This window comes from Cardiocondyla obscurior, linkage group LG01 (assembly GCF_019399895.1).
Source record: "Cardiocondyla obscurior isolate alpha-2009 linkage group LG01, Cobs3.1, whole genome shotgun sequence".
In the NCBI taxonomy this organism is placed as follows: domain Eukaryota; kingdom Metazoa; phylum Arthropoda; class Insecta; order Hymenoptera; family Formicidae; genus Cardiocondyla; species Cardiocondyla obscurior.
The window spans coordinates 10,951,092-10,964,895 of NC_091864.1; the positions used below are offsets into that span (position 1 = coordinate 10,951,092).

Below are 13,804 nucleotides of genomic sequence, written 5' to 3' on the forward strand. Positions count from 1 at the left end.
GTACCACCAACAGACGCACGTGGCATGTTATGGATTTTGCGTGATGTGATACGGTTTTATTGTTCGTTTCCGTTTCGTTCGTTCGTAAGTTTCGTTTATGTAAATTCAAGTTGCGATAGTGAGAGCAACAGTCGTGAGAGCGTAATGTTAATTTCTCAAATCAATTTTACCGATGCATCAATTTTTTTCCCATAAGAGAAACACCGATACGAGTATTTTTTTTATTTGGTGGTTTTGTTTTGACGATCAGTCCAGCAAATCGATGATGGTGATCCGAGTGGAGTGTTCCGTGAACACGAGCGCACGAGCACGCGGGGCGACGATTGACCACCGCGATGAGAAATCGTGCAGGTGGGTGCAGATCGATGACGTGAATGGTCCCCCAGCGTTGAGAGGTGGTTGGTTGGTAGAAGTAAAGTGTGAGTGTGTTCATGTCGAAGAAGAGGCAGATAGAGATGAGAAGGGATGGCGGAGAAAACAAGAATACAATTAGAATGTACATACTGCCCCGCTTATTGGGTTTTTTGCTTTGTCTACGATATGCTCTTGTTATCGTTCAATCGGCTATCCGTAGAATAGAATTGTAATGCAATCCGCGCGGTCATGACGGCTCAGATTCGTAAAATACGAAAAATAAGAAAAAAAAAAAAAAAATAAAAACAACCCAATTAAAAATAATAATCAAACAGACATCGAATCGACGTTAATTCGATTATCATTTCTCATTAGAAAGTAATGATTAATTAGCAGAATTATTTCACCAAAACACTTGCAATGAATATATTACTTGAAATTTATCAGTTATCTCATTTTACGTTTTATATCTATAAAATACTTAGATCCAAGTACTTTATATAAAATATGTAATAAATTGTACTGCACTTTATGATTAGAATTAATACGACATATTTGTATCAGCCTCATTAGTACATACGTAGCGAGAGCACACCGTTAATCTATGAACTAATGATACTAAACTACTCTATCCTAATTTACGAAATATCAACGTTCTGAAGAGAACGATATCTTTTTTACTAAAGAGAAGAGATATAAATGTCAGGAAAATAGAAAACTGTCTAATGTCGCGCAAGATGGTGTTGTCATACATCGATCAAACATTCTAATATCGCGTCATCGGGAGACGTTATTTTCGCGCAAGTGATCGACCTTTACGAATAAATCACGGCTACGTAAAACACGTGGATACTAAACGCAAACTTAATTAGAATGGCCAAGATGACAATGTATTACCTGTCGCGGATAATTGGCTCGTACTGTTACTCTTCTTGCTGAGACCACCTTGATACTGCACCGCGCTTCCGCTGCTGCTGCCGCTTCCGCTTTTGCTTCCAGGCGAGCTCTTACGACCTCTTCTCGCTGCGTCTTCAACATTCAAACCAGGAATTGCGGTATCGCTGAAACTACCCGTGTCTGCGAAACAAAGATATGTATTTGTACACTAAAAGGCAGATTATGGCATTTGCTGCGACGAGCGGCGACGGCGGCTGTCGTACGTGACTTCTCCCTCTCTCGGCCGCCGAGGATGGTGGAGGTAACGGTAGGTGGCGTTACTCCTCAGTCCTCGATGACCGCCTGACCGGTGCTCCGCGAAACAATTTACGCGCGTGCTTCGTGCGAAATTCGACGCACACCACGCCAAGATCGCGTACGCTAGTCGCCGTCGCAGCACCACGAACGTTATTCCTGACGGTGTGCACAGAATGAAAGAATGAAAAACTGTGAACCACATCTCTGTGAATTTTCGTACTGACGCTAGTTTGAAAAATTAAGTATGAAAGTTAGTTAACATGTAGAAATTTTAAATCTTTTTTTGAATTATACATTTTATAATCCTGTATTAAAATATAAGGAAACTTAACCAATCTTTAATGACAGTAATTACATTGGAGTATTTAAAATTAAAAATAAAAAAATGTGAAAATTTTTCTCTCACCTTTCTCGTCCTGTGGCACATCGGCGTTACTGAGACTTCTGGTGAACTGACTTCTTTTGTCGTCGTGTCCGTTGTCCGTGACCTGGCGTCTGGAAGAGGTTTTCTCGTACGAGCTCGACTGGCTGGTGTACTCGCTACTTTCAGGCATTGATGAAGAACGACGATTGCGAACGTCGTCGTCGTCGCGACGATCGGCGTCGACGTGATAAGTGGATTTTTGTCGGGATCGTCGCCGAGCGGACGACGAGGACGACGGCGGCAACGGCGGCAGGAACGTCGATGCCACATCGGCGATATTGACGAGCGGCGACGTTTTCGTGTTTGGTGAGTGTTGGTGGTGATGATCGTCGATCCGTGGATGATAGTTTTTAGCAGTGTCGGAGGTAGCGGTTTGGGAATCAAAGAGACTCGAATTAGCGTTACCGGGGCGGGGTGCTCGGTTACGGGGCCTACGCGGATCGCACGGGCCAAATCCGCAGTTCTCGCTGCACTGGCTCTCACTCTCCATCGAATACTCATAGTACTCGAGAGTGTCGCTGATCGCTACGTTCCTTTTACTACTTCCCTGCGGTTGCTGATGCGTTTGCTCCTGCGGCTGCTGCTGCTGGTGCTGATGTTGCTGCTGTTCATACTGGTATTCGCGCTGCCGCTGCTGTTGACGCTGTTGCTGATACTGCTGACTCGGCGGATGCCGCTGCTGTTGATGGAGCTGCTGCTGACGCTGCTTCTTCTCGAGCATTTCAAGATCCCTAGCTTCCGGACAGCTGCTGTTTCGCCTACGATATCTATGCTTCTCTAACGATGAACGTCGAGTATCGTCACTCTTTCGCGATAACGATCCCGACCTACCTAACTCCGAGGAGGACAGTACTAGCTCACGACACTCCGGGCAACTACTCTTACGTCTAGTGCGCGACACGTGTCGCGCATCACAACGCTGCGACCCTGATCTAACTAGCCCGCGTGAATAACTGCGATTCTGATATCGGTCCTCGTGATCGTAGCTTGCATCTAAGTAGCTACCACGGTCTCGTTCCGCGTAAAAGAAGCTCGATCTAACGTTGTCGTTCGCTTTAAAATCCGCCACGTAGTTCGAAGTACGACGGAAATAATCGGCCCCGACTACCGTCTCCATTGAACCGAACTCCTCGTCAGAGTCCAACAAAATATTAAACGTCCTATCATCGTTTTCACGCGAGCGGTACATTCGTAGATCTCTGCTCTCGGGACAACTGGTGTTTCGCCTGCGGCGGTACATGTGTCTCGCGCGATCCGCAACCAATCTTTTCAGCTCCTCGTCTGAGTGTAGAGTCGGCGTGGATTCCGTTCGTTGAAGCGTCATCGGTCTCTTGCTCTCTGTTAAACTCGACTGAACGCCAGACATGTCTCTAGCCCGCAGATTCTCGCCTGCCTCTTTGCTACTTCTTCTACTTTTTCGTCTTCGTCTTCGCGGTATAAATTCATCCTCATACGTTTCCTTACAGATACTTGCGACGGATGTTGCTTGATACTCGTAGTCATCGGATGGCCGAAAACTTATATAATCACTCGTCGTAAGCTTTCTGTCATTATCGTTAAAGTATGCGTAAGATTTTCCCTGAACGGTACGTTTTGTTGCGTCGTTAAAATAATCGCCTTTGCGCGCTAATCCGCCAATTCTTAAGGCAGAAGATTCTTCGTCTAAATAATTAAACTGCTCCCGGTCAATAAATCCTTCGTCGTAATCAACGTCCCAACTTCCACGATCTTTGTACCCATCCTCTTGATAAGAACGATTAATTGCTCCACGAGACTGAAACACACTTTTTTTCGACATCAATTTGTCCATGCTAGTAACGTCATAAATTTTCGTGGAGGATCTCGCGAGAATATCGCGGTCGTAATTTTTACTGGACGAAAGAACTTCATCAAAACTGCAATAGATATTATCAATCGAATTGCGAAAATCATTATCTACAATCTTGGCCGTTGTCTCCGAAGATATATCTCTAATATATGAAGAATCGTGATTCAAGTAACTTCCATCTATGTACTTTTTCTTACTAGTGTCATCTTTGTCTAAAATATTTCTGAGATTAACTCGATCGTTAGTGTTATAAATATCGTTGTTGTCCGTTAAACGAGAACTATATGAGGTTTGATAATCATCAGTTTCGATCTCTTGCTTCTCGAAACTCGATAAGTAAATCTCCGTCTCGCCGCAGCTGAGTTCTGAATCATATCCGTAAAATGGCTTGTGTTCCTGATCGAGGAGAAAATCGTAATTCGTCTCTTTACTCGTGAGACTCGTAGGCACTTTATCATCACCGTTAGAATCGTAGTAAGACTTGCTTTGATCGTCCAACGCCGGTATCTTGTCGCCGTATCCGGCGTCGCTGAGAGAAAGATTCCGCTTGAGCTTTCTTCTGGCCGTCCTGAGACTGTCGTCGCTGAATATGTTGCTCGAAATGCTCTCGTACTCGAAACTCTTGGCTCGGCGCGATAGCAGACCAACGGCCCCTGGCCTAGTACCGAAACGATCACCGTATGTATCGTGCATCACGTCGTAATCGAAACTCCTAGTCTTAGCGGGCAAAAAAGACCTACACGAATGCAATCTACCGTCTATGCTCTTAATATCGAGAATGTCGGAAAGGTCAATTCTAGTTGTCGATGTCGCTGTCGATGTCATCGTCATCGTCATCGTCATCTTCGCTTTCGTTCTCATAGAATAATCGCGTTTACGCAACAACATATCAAATTCTTTCGCGAAACACGACGCCGGATATTTGGAACGTAACTTTTTTACAAAACGATTGTTTAAATCAACCCGGAAACAATTCTCGACGTATGTCGCCGGTATACGATTCTTAGCGCTACTAGCTACGAGTTTCTTTGGCTTCTGTATGTACCCCTCGGAAACGCTGTACTCGCTGGTCTCGGAGTTATAATACCTCAGCACGTTCTCGTCGACGGTCTGCGATCTCGTAAATGGCGTACACATCTTTTTGTACAATGAGCGTACCACTGCGGACTTGCTCCGTACGAAGGGATATAATATGGAACACTTGCTAGGGTTGCTTTTGAGTTTGGTGGGACATTGACATTCGCTGTAAGGTATCCTAATATTGTGCCTGCGCCTATTGCGCCTATGGAGTAAAGGTAAGGGGGATATGGCACCGGGTATTAAAACGTTTTTAACTGTAAGTCTGCAAACAATTTTTTTTCATATACAAAATTTTGTGTTTTTGCCTTTCTTTCTCTCTCTCTCTCTCTCTCCCTCTCTTTCTTTCTTTCTCTCTTTCATCCAATCTTCCATTTCCAATTGATAGATCACATATTGGTCACTAACATTGATCTCAAAATCTAACTGTCCATTCGCCGAGAACAACGGGTCGGCATTTCAGAAGAGACACGCGGCGATCGATGTACTTTGCAATGCGTGTTTTCTTTTCTATGACACAACGTGATTAATGCCCGATTTTTTTGTTTATAGATAAGTTTATCTTCCACCTTAATTATATGTCAATGTTTGTTTACATTTAAAGTTAGACAAAGATGTATGGATATTTTATCTGAAAAATAATTATTGAAAGATTTAAAAAAATCGGGCATAAAACTATCTAACTGTTAGACTAACGCTACATTCTGATCTCTGCTCTCTTAAAATGGGATACTAATTAAATGAACATTGACATGGTGCATAGGAAGTGCAATCTAATCGCTTTATAAAAAAAAAAAAAAAAAAAAAACGAAAGAAATATCTAAAAATATTGGAAAACTTGACACATATGCAAGCAGGATGTGAAATTGTACAACTACGGGTTATTTATTTAAATGACAATGTCCATTTAATCCAGAGATTTTATTTTACTCGAAAAGTTGAGCCGATGAGTGTGTGTTCGAAAGATGGATTCTAATGTATTTTGACACGAAAAACGCGTAACGATATATCATAATATTGCAGCAACGTTTATCATAACCACACTCGATGCTCTGATTCTGCTTTCTAAAAAGGTATTCTCATAAATTTGCGTTGCTTTGCACATTGATCGCAACGCGAAGTGATCCACGTTATTGTAAAATATTCTAAATTTATTTAATTATGAAACTATACTCACATTAATCTCGATCCACGTGGCCGTTCCGATTGCGTACTAAAGGCACTGCTCGTTACCGAAACTATGCTCTCCATGTCAGAATCTCCAAGGTCGCCTAGTACATCTTTATCAGGACTCAAATGTCCCCTCCTTGGTCTGTGTAATCTATGAGCGTGACTATGTGACAACGATAGTGGATCATGTCCAATTGAAGGAAGATCCGAGTCCGAAAGACCACTATAATGTCTTTCCCAACCTGGAAGTTAATAAATTAAAATATAATAACAAAACGATTTTTAAGGCACGCATATATTACACAAAAAAGTATTAAATTTTTTAATGGAAAACTCACCTCCCATGCCCGTACTCCTATATATCGACGGTCTGTTTCGATGCCTCATAAATCTTGCTCGTTCTTCAAAATCTTGCGCGACCCTTTCCTTCAAAGCTGCTGGGATTTGAGGTAGCTGACGTTTCTTCGGCGATCCAGTAGGTGTGGCAGTCGCCGATCTCGAGCCAAATCTAAATAAGTGCGATGCAAGTTTAGTTTCAAACAAATAATACAAATAATGCCAAAGAATTTTTCGGTGACACTTTACCTCGTCGTATGAACATATGCATGTGAAAACGGAATGGACCTATGTTCTGGTGGAGACAAAGAACGATGACCGGTGGGACTCTGAGACCGTCCTCGGTATCTGACACTCGATGAGTCCATAGGTGCCGCGCTATGCGACCTATGACCCATCATTCCCCGATGGATCTCGTCCTGCGAAACGTAGTTAATAATGTATAAAAATACACTTTGATAAATGTTATATGTATAGTATATTTAATAACAATATTTCATAAGGCAATAAGCATATAAAATTATTATTTTTATTCATATATTAATTAAATATTTTTGCAAGCTGAGTTTTTTTCTTAACTAAAATTATTAATCAAAGCACGCACGTGCAAATCAAGATTAAAGACAAATGTATCTGAAACATTTACCTTACGATATGTCTGATAACTCGAGCCGATTGAAGCAGGTTGATCACGAGAGATCATTAGAGCTGCCCTTTTGCGTCCCTGAGGTGACATATCTCTTCGACTTCGATGTTCGCCGTCGATGCAGAGTTCCCTCTCCGGCGGCGGGCTAGAATAGTGGCTGCTCCAGCATGCGTTCATTTTTTTATCAATCAGTGAATGTTGCGTGCCTTATTACTTAAATGAGGCGAGTGCTGTGATCTCGCGCTAAAATGCATGCGGCCAGGATGATAAGAAAGCATATAAAATATGTTTAATTTCGGAGCGAGAATGAATTACGCAATGTCAAAAACAGAGCCAAAAACGCTCAAATAAGAGTAAAATCCGTAAAGTTTTTCATTAACGTTATCTTCCATACTTTCATCATATTTAATATTTTGGCATAAAATACAACCGTAAACTCAATTTGATTTCTGAGATCATAAACTGCAAATGCATATCTCCTAATTTGGCACAAAGCAGCTCCAAGTTATTCGGCAATGCAGTCGAACAGTCTCATATAGTCCTTGATCGCGAGGCTCTTCGTTGCCAAAAATGAGGGTACGCGCGATAGAAAAAAAAAAGTGACTAGTCATAAATTATAAATATGTCACGTAAGTGCGTTCGATGAATGCCAAGTGCATCATATATTATACCTTGAAAAGAACAAGCGTGCAAAATATGTAAAATAAAATATTCAATATAATTCCGACTGTCTTTGGCAACAAAAAGTAATTAATCGATTAATAAGTCACGAAATCGGATTAATTGCAATCCGAGCGTCGAAAAACTCAATCCACCCCAACCGATGTACTGCAATGCACTAAGCATTCTAGAAGCCATGTCTTGTCGCATCTAATATAATATGCATATATGCCAGAAGCAATGTCAGCATGACGTCTAAAGTGCCTACATGGATGGCGATTCACTAAATATTCGCATTTAACGTCTCGTTGTTTATTTCGCTAAATTTTCAGATTTTAATAAAGAAAAAAAAAAAAAAAAAACAAAGGATAGAAAGTGTCTCGAAAATTTTGTGACATCGAAACGTTGTGCGTTGCAATATTCACGGACTTGTATGAAGTATATCGCGCATGAAGAAAGACAAAGGCTTCCGTTTCATCGTAAAGTTTTCCGTCGCCGATGATGGTTACATCACAGTCAGTTTTTTCTTTTGCCGAAAAAAAAGGAACATTTTCTTTCTTCCCTCCCATTCACTTTTAAAAGTAATATCTTTGTAAAATAAAGTTTCTCGTGCTTTTCTTGACCGTTCTTAAATTAAATTAATTATGTAATCACGTCAGTACACGTCTCTCTCTTCCTCTCTTTCCCCGGCCTCCGTTCTCCAATTCGTTATCTCATCCCTATTACATCTCGTACTTGAAATGACGCTGATACGACTAACTGACTGATCTACGCGCAATAAATCCTAGCGGTGAGAATGCAAGACGTGTGACTGCGTGATTCGTGAAAGAAGAAAAGATATAAATTGTAATGGCCGTACCGCTTATAATTTGACGGCATATTATGAAACCTAAAAAATAAATCACAAAGAACACGATTAAAATTAAGATTAGACGGTGGAACGCAGTCGCGGTTGACGCGTCATCATCTAAAAGTTCTTATCTCTTCATAAATTATATATTTTAATGTTTGGTTCAATATCGCAATTTTTAACTAACAAACATATCAACAATATGTTAGAAAAATTAGAAATTTGTGTAATTACGTCTACTATATGTTTGCACAGAATAATAAAACTATTTTATCCAAAGACACGCATTATCCGTAGTGTGTTAATACCGGCAATTCGATATGATAATGATGTATATTAATGTAATTAACAAATCATCTTATTTAAACAATATTTAAGCTTATTAAACTTAAACTGGATATCCGTCACTTTCAAAGCAAATAAAAATGTTTAAATTTTTTGAAGGAAGCTTTTACAGACTAATGTTCACTCGAGAATAAAAGCATCCGTTTTGTAGAACAAACGAAGCGGTATAAAAGAAGTGCAGAGCCGAAATATCTCACGGCTTATCCCCATCTCTGTCACTTCACCTGCCAAGCCTATCGAAGATGGCCTACGTGTTCATTAAATCTACTACATTGATTCAATTTGCCACGTGTACCGTCCCGATAAAAAAAAAAATTACAGACGAGCTACTTTTAAAGCGAGAGCAGGACGCGTCGTTAAACCAATTTCGTTAAAAATTTCAAGTATACAGAAATTATAAATATCACGCGTATTACCAATTTTATTACCCTATAAATTCCATTGCTATTTAATCATAAATAATTCAACGTTCACATTACAGAAGTTTCACATGTTTCACATTTTCAAAGCTGAATTATTTATTGAAATTGCAGACATATTTAATTTCCATTTTTGAGACCAATTAACTTAGCAGCAATTTCATGTGATTTAAAATAGGCTTATCAAAGACACTTAACACTACAGGCGCAGTAATCTTTTCTTTTGACAGGCACTATTATTTTTTCTGTATACACTAACAATTAGTGGAAATTCAGAAACTCTGACACAATCAAAATTTTTTTTAACGTTAAAATAACAATTAAATATCGTTCAAATATTAATATAAATTTGTGTTTAGGATCGACTTCCGGCACTAGCAACGGTCGCCAACCAACTGCTATGTCAATTGGCTAGTTGCCCAGTTTTATAACATGGCTTTTACCCTCTCTCTTTCTTTCAATTGATCTTTTCCGTTTGCACAATTTTTTTTTGTCAAACTTCCGTTTACAACTGTTCGTTTTATACACTCCTACTTGTCTCTATGTTTCCACTACGTTTGACTTACACTTTAGTCGCATAAGAAAGAATATCCAAATTTAATTACTGAAAATCGGCTCGCTTTCAAAATTTAATGCAAAATTTTTTAACTGCTAAAAAAATAATATACCAACGATAAATCACGATATAAGAGTAATTGTTATACAACAGTAATAATAGTAATTGCAAGATTCTAAACTGAAACCTAAATCGTGAGTAATAACTCTAATAAAATAGTAATATAATTCCTATCTATCAAATACGCTGCAGTTATAATACGTGTTTGAATAACTATTATTAATAATGTGTAAAATATTAATTTCATTCCTGGCAATAAACGTTTGCATAAATTTTTATTTTTGAGCGATTTCAATATACCTCTTTTTGTTAGATCGAAAGACTTATATACACCATAAAAATTTTAAGAGATGGCCTTACCTAGAGGAACTGCCGATACTGCTTATGCTGGCACCGTCAGCTGTTCTTCTCTGTTCTCTCGACACGTCACAATCCGTAATGTCGCACTCCGAAGTGTCGGAGTCACTTAATCTCGACGTGGTCGACGGTGGACTGAGATGACAATCCATCACGTCATCGGAATCTTGGTAATGCCTAAAGAGAAAAAAAAATTAATTATCTCGTGGATAAAGACTGTCGTAATATAAAATTTATTTCTGTCATATAGAGATCTACCTATCCCTAAGAATTTTATAATATGGGGTAGAACATCCTGCATATTTCTCTTTGTTTCAAAATGCAGCTCAAGAAATAACCCGTCATCATTAACGTTACGTCATTTTACGCAAAGCAGAGTATAACATGAGAACATTGTCAAATATTTCGCAAGAGATTCGTATTGATGCAAGGTATTAATTTGATCGCTTTTAGCATTGGAACTACCAGGATCCACGAGTGCAAATCATACCTGACATGCCGGTGTTCTCCGTGAGCGGTCAGAGAATGCCATTCTGGTTCCTCGTCCAGGGGACATACTGCCAATTCCAGGACAGCCTCGCCGAGAAAATCGTTCGCTTCGTACCTAGCGTAGTCCCAAACCGAAATCTCCAGTGCTCTCTTTCTCAACTCTGAACGTCTGACTCCATTATAAACGAAACTTTGATTCCATCTGGGGTCGTTCGTGTTCGCTACAGTCTTTGTACGACGTTTCGATTTTTCGCTGTAGTAATATTTACGATAATATATAAATTTTCAAAGCACTTGGAAGATTAGCAGATAATTAAATTAAAACAAGTCTAGCAAATCGAGCGGTAGTTATTTAAAAAAAAAGCGGCAGAAGCAAAGTTGTACATGTAATATTATTTCAATTTTTTAAAATTCTTTTAAATTAAATCAAGTAATTCATACGTGATTGACAGAAAATTTTAAAAATTGCTTAAAAGAAGAGGAAAAAGTTTATCATTGAAAGTCAAGCATGTTTGTATCGCTTACCTTTTGTCAGGAAGCAGAAAAACTTTGGCGTAAGGGTTTCTAGGTTGACCGTTGCTCTTTGGTGTAAGCCCAGCGGCGCATATTATCGTGACGATCAACTGAAGTCCCACGGGATCGAAGCCCAGCTTCACCTGGATACTGCCACCCACGTTCGCATTTCCGGTCGGATGTCTGGAGTGTCGACCACGTCCTTGGGCGTGCAGGTCCGGGGAGCCCGGCGACGTCACTAAAACCGAGGGTTTCTCACGCCTCGCGTCGTACAATTCTGCAAGTGATTGTGCAGCTTCGACTAGGATATTATTTGTTTTCGTATCTGCGATCTTGCAGCGATTCACGAGGAAAGATGATACGCGAGTTTCGTCACTTTCGAGGAAAGCAACGAACAGAAGTAAAAGACACGACAATAAAAAGCTGAGGGATGAGAAGAAGAAAAAATTTTGGTGTTCCAATGAGTGAACATAGTTTCATGCTTTTGTTACGTTAACATATTCGTTGCCATTTGTCAGCCGGCGATTGCATTCTTGACAGTGAATATGTTAATAATATTTGTATTCATACGACATATAGTGTATTTAACGGACATAGTCCAACGACAGAAAGATTGAAAGTATATATATATATATATATATATATATATATATATATATATATATATATATATATATATATATATATATATATATATATATATGTATATATTTATATATCTTGGAAATATCCAAAATAATATTTGAAATATCAAAATGTTTGTTGCAGATATCCATTTAAGAGACCTATGCGTTGATCGAATACTTGAGTGTGCGAAATTATGAATGCGAAAACGCAAGTATTATCTCAAAACGTCGTCGAACCTCAGGGGATGTTGCAAAACCGATAAATTATTTCTGAATAGTTCTGGGAACACCCATGTCTTGTGAAGAAGTAAAGTCCACATGCGGATTCTCATAATCACGAAAATCCGTGACAACGAGCCACAAAAGGAATGAGAGGGAAGTTATGATAATAATATTAGATCGATATGTAGTAGAGATAAAAACAGTGGCAAATACAGTAAATTACACTTATTCGAAAGGATTACGCGAGACACTCGTAATTTGTTACAAGTATAGAGGAAGCACAATATGTGAGGGATTTATATATATCTCCGCTTTTTAATATCTTATACATACAAAATATAGTTGTTGCTCCCATAAGACTACACCTATCAATAACGGTGCTCTTTTAGCAGTGGGAGAAGGAAGGATGCATTGGCACTACGATCTACATCTACGTTAAACATCAACGATACTCAAGGCAGAATGTATAAATAGTAAATCAATTTTCAATTCTTCATACGACTTTTCGTAACATCGAAATCACGATTCCGATCTCGTTTGTTGAGATTTAAAAGTAAAATCTTACGAAACGGTCGCCGATAACGGAGATAAAAGGCTAATACAGGCAAGAAACATCGATCAATTGAAAATGGTTTAAAGAAGCTTGTCTGAGGCCTACCCCATAGTAAACATTTCTTAAGACCTGAAATACGAAAAAATCAATCGTAATCGGTGGCAATTGCTTCTGATATATTTAATACGTATTTTTTGCGAGTAATATAGTGTTGATAACGTAAAGTTACGTTTTACGTTTTTCATGGAATTTAATTAACATTAATAAATATTTTATCAATTAGAATAAATTTTTAACCATTCCATTTTTTTAATTAATGAAATATAAATATCACGCATACTTTTTTTGTTGTTTTTTTTTCAAATTAATGTCGTGTTATGTTTAAAACTTGTGCTTTTTTATTATCCATTTTTTAATAAATCTCACCTAAAACGATGTGAATAGAGTCATAGATTTTATAAAATAAACTAGCTAATTATTTTTATCCAAAATTAAAAAAAAAAAGATGTGAATGCGTTTCAGATGAAATGTTTTCAAGTCTCTAATAATCGCATTTGGCTTTAAAAAAAGCACTTTCTAACACCATAAGAGTTTCGATATATGGGGTGAGACATCCTGTATATTAAATTAACTTAAAAAAAATATACACATAGGTTATATTTGGACTTGTTGGAACGAGTCGATAATAAAATAATCTAGATCACATTTGTGATACACAGAAGCGAAATAAAGTCGAAAAACTGCTAGAAACAAAACGTGCCCAGTGCATAGTCACCTTTGTGGTGCGGCGTCGGAGGCCCGGAGATGGTCTCGTGTTTTTGTTTCCATTGGCTCTGAGCAACGATTCTCCTGGATGCCATAGGCGTCGATGGACCTGGTCCTGCTGGTGTCATACCCGTCGTTGTCGATGACAACTTTCTCTCAACTACAAGCTCAATCTGTGGCTCCAATCTCGACTCGGCAATGATGTTGTAAACTTCCCGGAAGCTCTTGCCTTGAAGGGACCTCCCATTCCATGCGATCACCTCGTCACCTGAAACAGTCGCAGAAGATCGTCGACCGTCGTCCAATTCGTTTTGATAGATCATCGGAGTAAAAACGGTTTATTCGCGATTGTTGCAAGCG

The 13,804-nt window shown here is 39.0% G+C and overlaps 1 protein-coding gene across 5 annotated transcripts in view; it reads right to left on the bottom strand.

Moving 5' to 3' along the window:
• The window catches only part of Rim (Rab3 interacting molecule), a 54,420-nt gene that overhangs the window by 12,230 nt on the left and 28,386 nt on the right, over window positions 1-13,804 (bottom strand). For 3 of the 5 annotated variants that reach the window (XM_070659443.1, XM_070659434.1, XM_070659416.1), the window contains exons 9-20: window positions 13,455-13,712; window positions 12,785-12,808; window positions 11,291-11,555; window positions 10,767-11,018; window positions 10,280-10,453; window positions 8,549-8,578; window positions 7,030-7,186; window positions 6,633-6,802; window positions 6,386-6,555; window positions 6,055-6,289; window positions 1,955-2,088; window positions 1,252-1,431 (exon numbers count right to left, since the gene is read on the bottom strand). In XM_070659443.1, coding sequence (XP_070515544.1) covers window positions 1,252-1,431; window positions 1,955-2,088; window positions 6,055-6,289; window positions 6,386-6,555; window positions 6,633-6,802; window positions 7,030-7,186; window positions 8,549-8,578; window positions 10,280-10,453; window positions 10,767-11,018; window positions 11,291-11,555; window positions 12,785-12,808; window positions 13,455-13,712 — 2,049 coding nt within the window. Of the gene's footprint in view, window positions 1-1,251; window positions 1,432-1,954; window positions 4,459-6,054; window positions 6,290-6,385; window positions 6,556-6,632; window positions 6,803-7,029; window positions 7,187-8,548; window positions 8,579-10,279; window positions 10,454-10,766; window positions 11,019-11,290; window positions 11,556-12,784; window positions 12,809-13,454; window positions 13,713-13,804 lie in introns of all 5 variants that reach the window. The other 2 variants (XM_070659408.1, XM_070659426.1) reach the window with 2 other exon arrangements.